Source organism: Podarcis filfolensis, assembly GCF_964270895.1.
Source record: "Podarcis filfolensis genome assembly, chromosome: 13".
Classification (NCBI taxonomy): domain Eukaryota; kingdom Metazoa; phylum Chordata; class Lepidosauria; order Squamata; family Lacertidae; genus Podarcis; species Podarcis filfolensis.
Window position 1 is genome coordinate 14,856,257 of NC_139615.1, and position 11,086 is coordinate 14,867,342.

The 11,086-nt window shown below is 46.1% G+C and overlaps 2 protein-coding genes across 3 annotated transcripts in view; both read right to left on the reverse strand.

The window, feature by feature from the left end:
* The window catches only part of LOC310748416 (uncharacterized protein), a 376,897-nt gene that overhangs the window by 158,816 nt on the left and 206,995 nt on the right, over positions 1–11,086 (reverse strand). The gene's annotated exons all lie outside the window — the stretch shown is intronic.
* LOC310747249 (uncharacterized protein) lies at positions 2,094–10,815 on the reverse strand. 2 transcript variants are annotated; one of them, XM_083581592.1, is made up of 2 exons: positions 9,999–10,815; positions 2,094–8,263 (listed from the first exon to the last, which is right to left on the reverse strand). In XM_083581592.1, the coding sequence occupies exons 1-2, from the start codon at positions 10,051–10,053 to the stop codon at positions 7,077–7,079; spliced, it is 1,242 nt and encodes a 413-aa protein (XP_083437718.1). In that variant the 5' UTR covers positions 10,054–10,815; the 3' UTR covers positions 2,094–7,076. The 2 variants fall into 2 exon arrangements, with proteins under 2 accessions (XP_083437718.1, XP_083437717.1); XM_083581591.1 differs by having other exon boundaries at positions 2,094–8,266; positions 9,999–10,227.

Genomic DNA, 11,086 nt, shown 5'->3' on the forward strand with positions numbered 1-11,086 from the left:
GCGCGAATATGACGCCTTGGGTCATGTGACGCAAGGCGCTCGCGAGAGGCCGCTCAGCGCGGCGGAACGTTGCTAGGAGACGGAGAACCCGCGTGAGCGCCCGTTTTAAGTCAGGTTAGGGGCTCCAGAATTATTTAAGGTAAAGCCGCGGCCTTCTCCCAGCATGCACCGCGCCAGGCGCTTTACGCCTGGAGCTCTCTAGGCGACAATGCGCGCCCTGGAGGCTGGGGAAGGTGGCCTTGCTTCCCCGAAATAAAACCCGGCACCAACTAGACTCCTGCTTCCAAGTTGGGGGTCACTTTGGGCTGAAATGGGCGCTGTAAATCTCAGCTGGTTTTTAAAAATTGTTCTTTTAGATCGCTCAGGAGTAAAAACAAGCTACTCTCAGAAAAACACTTCGCCCCCATGTGCTTCCCTAAGGCGGTAATCCTATGAACGCTTACCTAGGAGTAAGTCCCACTGAACTTGCCTCCAGGTCAATACAGTGGTACCTCAGGTTAAGTACCTAATTCGTTCCGGAGGTCCGTTCTCAACCTGAAACTGTTCTTAACCTGAAGCACCACTTTAGCTAATGGGGCCTCCCACTGCCGCCGCACGATTTCTGTTCTCATCCTGAAGCAAAGTTCTTAACCTGAAGCACTATTTCTGGGTTAGCGGAGTCTGTAACCTGAAGCCTATGTAACCTGAAGCGTATGTAACCTGAGGTACCACTGTACACTCAGGAGCAGTGCTGATTTATGCATAAACTAAACAAGCTATAGCTGGGCCCCCCCCAAAAAAAATTAAAGAAAAAAACCCGCTGGATGTACATTTCCAAAATATAAGATGAAAAACAAATAAAACCTACATACAGCAACAGTGTTTTGTGTTTTGTAGGCTCCTATGATGTAAGTAATGATCTGCTAGCCTGCTCCCTAAAATATCACTGGTTTGCTCATTTCTATATACTATAGGGTGCCTACATTCTGCAATTTATAATTATGAGTAGTTTGCATAATATATTTACAACTATTATTTCATGTTATAGCAAGTTTCTAGAGACTAGATTATGAGTCTTTGTAAAAAGTGTTTCTAAAGGAACTTTTGCTATTGCCAAATGCCAATGTGTTTGCATTATTAAGTTGGTTATGAATAAAAATTCATTTTAAGTTAGAGCTTAATAATTATTTCACTATTAATATACTTCTTCTTAATTGTATTTCAATTCAAAAATTACTCTGATAAAATACATATTTTGTTATGCGCAAATGGCCTTAGATATCCATTAGGTCCATAAATTACCATATAGCATATATTCGAAACAAAAAACAGTGACAATTTGTTGATGACAAAGGACAGCTGGACATATAAAGGGCACCATTACCCCTTCAGTAGCTTAGGGCCTCATCAAACCTAAATCCAGCCCTGCTCAGGAGTTATGGAGGAGGCAAGTGTAGCGCAGTGACTCACACAGAGATGCAACAGGCAGCCGTCCCAGAGGATGGGTAAGAGCACAGCCTCTGCACTGGGTACGCTTGTATGAGGCAGTTGCATCCAGTGCAAATTACCCAACCTTGCTCCTCCCAGCTGAAACTGAGTGGAGCAAGCAAAGTCCAGAGCATTATCTCATTCAGAGATGCAACACACACCTTCCTCTGAAGGTGTGTAACGGCTCTATCTCTTGCATTTCTATGCTTTATAGCTCTGTGTGGTTTTGTAAAATAAAATACATGTTGGTATTAGCCACCTCAGTCTGAACTAGAAAAGTGGGATACAGAGATCTCTAATAAATAATGGAATGGGGATTTAATGCCCAGTCAATTCCGATATGTACAAAGACCTGGATTACCTGCCCTGAATAAAGGTGGACCGGGAGAGAAATCCAAAATGATATTTCATGCAGAGCCACAGTAGGCATGTGTTTGTGCTTTGATTTCACAGAAGACCTTTTAAAATCGCAGTAAACAGTTGGGAATTGCTGCTCGAAGACCTCCCACAATATGTCTCAAAGACAGTGTTCCAGAATGCACCACACTGGACCCCTCGTAACTAAACAGAGTGTTATTTCTGGATAGAACAAACCCTGCGCTGCAGACAAAGCCAGAACATTGAGGTTGTGTGAAATTATGGTTTTTAATGAGCCATTAAGGGGGGGGGTTTAGAAAGAAAACAGTCACAGTCTGAAACACAGTCAGTACAAAACTATTAAAACGCACAAGGCAGATATTCCACACAGCCTTTTTACTCTTTTGTGGAGGATAACACTAAGTAACTTAAGTTGTTATTATTTTTACCTAACACACTTAAATGGGAAAGTAGGTACCTCTATTGCTCCCTAGTAACAGAGCCAGTGGAAATTAAAATAAGGCTTGAGTTGGTGTTATTAAACACATACTTTGATTATTTTGGAGTAAAATGTTTGGAATCTGATTCCATATTGACCAGGTGCTGTTATGTCAAGTTTAGCTACATTTGCATTTGCAAATCTTTCTCAGATCTCTTGTAGGAATTGCCTTGTCCATCTTCTTTTTGATTTGTTAGCTTCACAATCTGGGCAACTGAGCATCATGCCATTTGGGGGAAGCGCCGTGGCTAGAGAAATTGCTTTGAACGCAGAAGGTCCCTGGTTCAATCCCAGACATCTCTAGGTAGTACTGGGAATGTGCCCTGTCTGAAATCCTTGAAATCCCTGTCTGACATCTTAGGATGTCTACCAGTCACTGTAGACAATACTGAGCTAGATGGACCAATGGTCTGACTCAGTGTAATGCAGCTTCCTGTATTGATTTCTTTATTGCTTCAATTGCTGACTATAACATTTACTCACAAATCTGCTGAACCAGTTTGGATTTGCACAGAAAAATAAGGAGATGAGCAGAGTCAATCCCTCAAAATTGACTACAGAATAAATTACATGAAGCAGTGGAATTCAGCTGTCCTGGGGGTGCCTTCTTGTGTCATCTCAGAATTTTGCGCCCAGGGCCATGCCTCCCCCCCAAGCTATACCGCTGGAGGGTCAGTGCTGGAAGGATAGTTTGATGTTTACCTAGGGTTGCCATATTTCCAAAAGTGAAAATCCAGACACAAAAGCTGAGCTTTTTTGGCACAGTTGTTGAGCTTTTTGGGCAAAATCGCAAAAAAAGACATTATTGAGCTGTTTTTAAGGGAAATCGGCAAAAACGACACTGTTGTTATGTCTGGATTTTCCTGGACCTTTTCCCAATTCTGGCTAATCCTGGTTACCTAGAAGGAGGCAAGGCAGTGAGGAGTGGCAGACTGGCTCTGCTGCATGGCACTAGGAAGCCAGGGAAGCCATGCAGCCCTGCCTGTGCTGCTGGGCGCTACTGAAATGTAAGCCCTGGAAATTGCGAGGGAATGAAAGAAAGGGAAGGGAACCGCCCTGAGACCTGTGGGTATAGGGTGGTATAGAAATTTAATAAATAACAACTATAATAAAAATAACAATAGTTCCCAAGACTGTTGCTTCAGCAGTGCACTTAATCTCCATGGCTGCAGCGGAGATGCATGCCCATCATTACAACATTTTTCTTAGAGTGCTTTGTTGGAACCTCAGGGTTTTGCTGAACACTATTTAAGAAAGGCTGGTCTCGACAATGGGTGTTTCACTCTAGCCTCCTTTATGTCTAACTGGCCAGATCTGCTTTCCCAAATGTCTATCACGACTATGACCTCATTCATTGGCTAAAAACACTGAAAGGCAGGGGCAATCTACTTTCTCAAAAACAAAACCACAACTCACCACCGAAGACCGTGCCTAGTGTTGATGTTCCTCAAGTCTTGGGTTCCTCAAGTGCGTCTGTTTTTTTTTAATGCAAGCTGGGAATTTGGAGAGTACGTCTCATCTGGGGGAACGGCTACTGCCCTTGCCTTCCCTGCAGATGGCCATGATTGCTTGCTACTCACTTAGCTCACTCCATCTTTCAAATGTCTTACCCAACACAGTGAAGTCTGCTTTCACTGGCTGTCTGAGGTACGTCTGAGCATTTAATACTCACCCTGTGGTGGTTTCACCACAGCTGCCTTGCCTGCTGGAATCCAGTGGAACTGACCTCCAGGTAAGTGGCTTAGGGTTTGCATGCCTGCTACTCATTCAACTGTAGAACAGCTTTGCTTTTCCATCCTAGTCCTCATGAAATTCTGACCTTGTGAAGATCTTTGTGATTCAAGGAAATTCTCTGCTGGAAAGGACAAACTCCTCAATTAAATGACTTCTTGCTCAAATGAGTCTTTTTGGAGAAGGGGAAGAAACTAATAAAAGGGAGGAAGAGCTTTAGTTCAGCAGAGCTTTGTTTTTCATAAAGGAGGCCCCAGGTTCATTCCCGGGCATCTCTGAAAACCTAGAGCAGAAGTTTTCAACCTTTTTGGGTCTACGGCTCGCTTGACCAACAACAGTCTTTCTGCGGCACCCTTGTGGGGCTCAGGAGCCCAGTTATGTCACCCCTTGCCTTCAGAGCAGGCAGCCTCTCACCCCTTTTCAAACACCCTTCCTTGTGGTGTGTTCCCTCAGCTTCCTCTCTCCTCTCCTTGGGAATCATCTAGGCAGCCACAGCTGCTGCCCCTGGTCTCTGAGCTGCCCCCATCCCGTCCCAAAGTGAGGTGCCTCCTCACACTGCCCCACAGGGGCTTTGGAAGCACCCTCTGGCCAGCTGCAAAGGCACCATTTGCCTAGGGTGCTTGTATCCAGGGCTGCTGCAACAAACAGCTGTGCAAGCCTTTAGGAGGCAGAGACGCGAGAGGGCATCAGAGGAAGGGAGGGAAGAGGGACAGAGGCCAGTGTTGCCCACAGCACCCCTGACCATCATTCAAGGAATCCCAGGGTGCCATGACACACTGGTTGAAAACCACTGACCTAGAGAACCACTGCCAGTCAGCGGAGGCAAAACTGAGCTAGAGGGGCCAATGTTCTGACTCGGTATAAGGCTGCTTCCCATGTTCCTAATTCTCACAATCCAGCCAAAGTTAACAACTTAAAAGTCTGTGATTATAGTGGGAGAAACAATGAACTGCTCTCTGTTGAAATAGGTAGAACCTGATGTGTTTGGCTTGGGCAGGATCATACCCAGTTTCCCCCCTCCAAGGTAACTCTGTTTGTCTAGCAGTTTTATGTCTGCCAGGAGGACAAAGGAACCACACTTTACTGTTTATTTTTGACCCTAAATGTGGCCCTCTAGTCATCTCTATTTGAGCCTTGAGACTTCCCAGACCCTGTTGGTCAGACTAGAATGTGCTCTTTAACTGTTATAATGTCTCTTACTTGCCTGGACTGAGAAGTAAGTTTGTGCGTGTACCATTTCTTGGTGACTTTTGCTTGGTTGGAATGTAGTCACATCTGTTGCAGCCCTCCCTTCTATGCTGCAGCCCAAAAGTTGTCCATGAGGGAACGAGGCCCTGGGACTGGAAAAAGGTCCCCCAGCCTGATCTAGAAGAATCAAAACACTACCAAGCCCTTTGTCACGTAAATGCAAAACTGATAACAACACAAACAACATAACAGGCTGTATGTAACTATATAAATTCTTTTTCAAATGCGATTCAACATATCATATCAAAATATATGGTTCTATAGACTAACTTATCATATAAACGAAACGTATTATGAGAAATTAAAGTCCAGCAGATAGACCAGGAAATACAATCTACAGTATTCAGTTCTTATATTAGCAATATCCACGGTGTGGAATTCTTATATCAGTCTTGTAGTGTTCCACATGAAGATGCTTTTAAGAATCTAGCGTTCTTTGTATGCAGGTATCAGACGAAGAACTTGGAAGAACAGCACATGCAGAAAATAAGCTCGGGGTTGCATAACTAGTTAGCATGCCAGAGTCTCGTTCGTTATTGGAATTAACCAGACAAATCGCTCCACCGACTAAGAACGGCCATGCAACACCACCCACAGAATCGAGAAAGAGCTATCAATCTGTTAATCCTTTCCGTGTCTGGGCCAGGTGAGTTTTCCGGCATGCTAACTAGTTATGCAACCCCCAGCTTATTTTCTACATGTGCCATTACTCTTATATAGCTACATGCAGCCTGTTACATTGTTTGTGTTGTTGATCTAGAAGAATGGCTTACTCAGTTGGACCACACAGTGAGAACTGGGCATCATTTGGAGGCTACCATGGTTATCCTGAAGACCCAATAACAGTCAAAATGCATTTTCTCTCAACCAAGATGGATACCCACAGTATTTCACATGCTGGCTATGTAGGGATTGCCTTGAATACCAAACAGGGGGGGCCCCATCCCCATTAAAACCAGTAGAATTTTTTACCTCGGAGCTTGTTTGCTGTTCTCCTCCACTTGATAACAGAAATGCATTCTCAGAATGACCTTCACAACACTGATGGAAAAAACGTCCTCAAAAGGTTAACTGGCTGTCTCTTAGATAATATGGTAAAGAACTGCACACTATGATTTTGCCTTTCCTTGAGAAATGAAACAAGGCCTAGGAAATACACACTTGCCTAACTTATTCGGCAATACTGCAAACTAAGAAGGAAAAGGAGAAAAAGAGGCCAAAATCCGTTTGCCTGTCCTCAAAACAAGACGGAAAGAACAAATGCCGCAAGGGAGCTGCTGGAGGATACCAGGAATACCCTCACAGAACTGAAAGGCACAGTTATCAGTAGTGAACCGTTTTGAGTTCCATACTCCTCAAAAAACAATGCATGGGCAGTAACGGAATCACTGCAGTGGTCAACATTTCCCTCTGAAACAAGATCTCAGGTTGCCGCTGTCCTTGGTGCTACTGCATATTTACACTAGTCTGGGACCCCCCTGAAGCAAAGCGGCCTTGATTTCCCCAGCCCCTTTCCCAATGACAAGCCATGAATGCTAACCCTCGTCATTTCAGGAAACAGCTCCTCTACAGGAGGATGGAACGAGTCTTGTGACCCACTGACTGTCTTTATGCCACTAGAATGACCCTTGGAGGTCCCAGGAACCGCTTCACACCTTAGCAATGAGAGGCTAAACCGGACAGGCTACAGAGTTACCAAATCTGGCACTGCATGATGCTTTTCATTGGAAGCCAGAGGACCTGAAGCCCCAAAGGGCAGCGGCCTGTTCCAGCTCTATGAGAGCAGCACGTTAACACTGGGGCCCAAGGTGAGCACAGACACCTGTTCCTCCCCAGGGTGAACGTGGGCCACGTGGCGCGGGAACTGTTGCTTGTACCGGAAGGTCTTCCCGCAAGCCGAGCAGGCGTAGGGTTTCTCGCCCGTGTGGATCCTCTGGTGCTTGACCAGCTTGGAGTTGACGTAGAACCCTCGGCCGCACTGGGCACACTTGTAGGGTTTCTCCCCGGTGTGGATGCGCTGGTGCTCGATGAGGGAGGAGCTCTGGGAGAAGCACTTGCCGCACTCTTCGCAGCGGTAGGGCCGCTCCCCGGTGTGCACCCGATTGTGGGAAACCAGGTGGGTCTTCTTCTTGAAGCACTTGCCGCAGAGCGGGCAGGGGAAGGGCTTCTCCCCGGAGTGGGTGCGCTCGTGCTTCAGCAGGTTGGAGCTCAGGGAGAAGCGCTTCCCGCAGAGGGTGCAGGTGTAGGGCTTCTCCCCAGAGTGGGTACGCAGGTGCTTCACCAGGTTGGAGGTGCGGCTGAAGGCCTTCCCGCACTCCCGGCAGGGGAAGGGCGTCTCGCCAGTGTGGGTGCGCTGGTGTTCCGTCAGGGCGGAGCTCCGGCTGAAGCCCCGCCCACACTCGGGGCAGGCAAAGGGCTTCTCGCCAGTGTGGATCCTCTGGTGCCCCATCAGGGTGGAGCTTTGGGAGAAGCGTTTCCCGCACACGTTGCACACAAAGGGGCGCTCCCCTGTATGGATTCTCTGGTGTTCGATGAGCACAGAGCTCTGCGAGAAGCTCTTCCCGCACTCGGTGCAGTGGTAGGGCTTCACCACCGGCTTGCGGGGGGCAGGGAGAGGAGGAGGTTCCAGGATACCCAAAAGGTTGATAAAACCTGGAGGATCATAGGAAGTCTCCTTTGCCCGGCGCTTTCTCACCTGGCTCCTCCATCTCTGTTCCTCAACCTTTGGCTGACTGTTGCAGTCACTGGGACTCTGGGAATTGTTTGGAGGATGTGGCTCGGCCTCTGTTGTGTCCTCACCATCTCGGTCCATCAGGTGTCTTCCAGCACCTCTGCTGCCCTTTGGTGCTTCTCCTCTCTGCTCAGTGCTCAAAGTCATTTCCAGCGCCTGCACCTCTCCTCTTCCTTCAGGGGCTTCTATTGTGAGATCTTCTGCTTCCGTCTGGCTTTCAAATCCAGCATCTGCTGAGAGGAACAAAGCAGAAGAAGTAGAACCTGTGAAGGAAACTGACTAGCTAGGTAGTGAAGAATATTCACTGCAATATCCCTTTTGAGAACAAAGAAGCCACTGACACATTACTATGGAAAGCTATCTTAGGGTGCTGAGATTCAGCCACTGACATGCCAACTTACAGTGCTCAGGGAGCTTTTCCTAGGATGAGAGAACATTCAGGGCCATATGTCTATGTTCTTTATCACTGCTTATACTTTACCCCCACCCCCTGATCGCCTGGGTTGCTAAAGTATGAACCTGGATCAGATCACTGAACTAAATGCCAGTCTCAATCTTGAGAAACTTTTAATAATACAGTACATAGCAAAGCAAGGGAAAGTTTCAAGGGAATAGGAAAGAAAAACCTCCACAAGCCTGAAACAGGCAGGCAGGACAGAGCACCTTCTGATAAAGAGTGGGGAACACACTGCAACATTTCGTTGTAGGTCCCTGCTTATCTTGCCAAAGTGGTTAACTGCATCTCCAAAATGGTAGTAAGGATATAGGAACTTTTAATCCCTCATTGGGAATGTGAATGAAAATGACAAAGGGCATGACAGTTGCCAAGCATTCTAATTTTAAAACACTCCTTAAAAATGTTTTATTGAAGAAGAAGAAAAAGAAGAAGAGTTTGGATTTGATATCCCGCCTTTCACTCCCTTTAAGGAGTCTCAAAGTGGCTAATATTCTCCTTTCCCTTCCTCCCCCACAACAAACACTCTGTGAGGTGAGTGGGGCTGAGAGACTTCAAAGAAGTGTGACTAGCCCAAGGTCACCCAGCAGCTGCATGTGGAGGAGTGGAGACGCGAACCAGGTTCCCCAGGTTACGAGACTACCGCTCTTAACCACTACACCACACTGGCTCTCGAATACCCAGCTAGAATACCCAGCTCCACAGAATATAACCAAGGTTTCCCCACCAATGTAATGCTCCCATTCCAGGGTGTTTTAAAAGCAGTATTTTCCAACCACACAAATTCCCTGTCAGATCCCCATACCATCCCTGTCATTTAAGTCCTTTAACACATACTAGCCTCCCACTCACCCATTTTTCCAACTTCAAATTATCAGGTTTGCAGCTGCACACCAAAACAAACCCGTATCTCATTCCAGATTTCCAGGGGATTTTTTTATCTAAGTTCCAGAATGGGTGCTTTGTTGATCTCAAAAAATACAGGTATAATGATTTTCAATCCTATTTATCACACCATACATTGTGATAACCCATCATGTTTTCAAAGTGCATAAAACGGTGTCCTTTTTTTTGGGGGGGGGGAGTCCAGTGCATCTCTAAAGCTGCCTAACTTATCAGTATAACCACTCACAAAAAAAGGATTAAGTTGAATATTCTTTTTATCCCATGCATCTCCATTAACCTGGGCATGTAAGATACCCCCTAAAATCTATGCATTCATGCACGTTCATATAATGTTTCTGCCCTGAACACCTATAGCTGTGAAACTCAGAAAGCTTGTGCTTCCAGAATTTTGACACTAGCTGCCTTTAACAAAAAAAAGGCATTCGCTTGCTTGCTCCTTTTTTTGTTTGTTCGGTGGGGCAGAACGCGATCGCGAACCCTTCACTCGGTGGATTTTATTTTATTTTTAATTGCAACCTAACATTGAGCTTCTGGCTGCACCCCACCGCACCCCTTTTCTTTTTCCAACGCTGCTCCCTAACAGAGATTTGCTCTCCCTTACTTACCTTGGTCGGGGGATTCCTCCCTCCCTTCCGCACCTTGCGAGCTCTCCCCTTCCATCTTCGGGGAGGCTTTTCTCACGAACTCCCCACTGCAGACGGAAGCCAGGTCCGTTGCAAAAAAAAACCACCACCCGCGGGCAGCAGTTGCCACAACCTGCAGGCTGGCGAGTCGGTAACGCCAGCGGAGGAGGAGGAGGAGGGAGCCCAGAGATGACGTCACATCCTCACTGGCGTCCACGTGACGCAGGGGGAACCTGGACCAGAGAGGAGGGAGGGGGGATCCTGGAGGCGGTTGCCGGGATACCGGAGGGAACGCGCGAGGCCTAGAGCCTCCTGCAGCCCGAACTTGCTTTTGTCGGGGGCGCAGATCCTGGAAAAGGGTCCCTTGTTTTAGGTGGCCAAAGGAAACAAAGCAAGACGTTGTTTGCTATATCCACATAGCTAAGAAAATGAACAGATCCTCCTCTTTCGTATTAAAAAGGGAAATCCACTAGTTTGGGGTTGGGGAAGCTTTCACCCCCCCATAGTTGTCTGTACGATAAATCATTTAATGTGCCAACACGAATAGAAGTTATTAATATTGCGGTTGTTGCAGAAGGATTTTATTATTTTGACCAGAATGTACTTGAAACCAGGAATTTTGGAACGCAGAAATAAAGAAAATCACCAAACCATCAGTTCTGGCAGGTGGGGGAAGGGCACCTAAATTATTTAATTTGGTATTTGAATGATTGGTATTAGCAACTGTATTATAATTTGGCATTGTTATAATGAGGCTATTATTGGACTGAAATTGAAAATTAATAAAAACGATCAAAAAAAGTTATCTGTACGTTTTTATCTATCAATCTACCTACTTTCAATTCTAATTGCTTGTAAGCCGCTCTGAGCCCGGCCTTGGCTGGGGAGGGCGGGGTATAAATAAAAAAATATTATTATTATTATTATTATTATTATTATTATTATTATTATTAAGGTTTAACTGTTTTGTAGTTATTGTTCCTTCCCACCCCACCCACCCCCATTTTTAGCTATTCCTGTTTTATCTGTAAGCCCCCCGCCCCCAATCCGTGTCAAAGAAAATAGAGATA

What these genes read in the sequence shown, in the direction of transcription:
- LOC310747249 (XM_083581591.1), bottom strand. Translation starts at nt 10,053, where the DNA reads ATGGAAGGGGAGAGCTCGCAAGGTGCGGAAGGGAGGGAGGAATCCCCC. An exon ending in GGAGGAATCCCCCGACCAAG is followed by an intron (nt 8,267 to 9,998) that starts GTAAGTAAGGGA and finishes TGTTCCTCTCAG; the next exon opens with CAGATGCTGGATTTGAAAGC.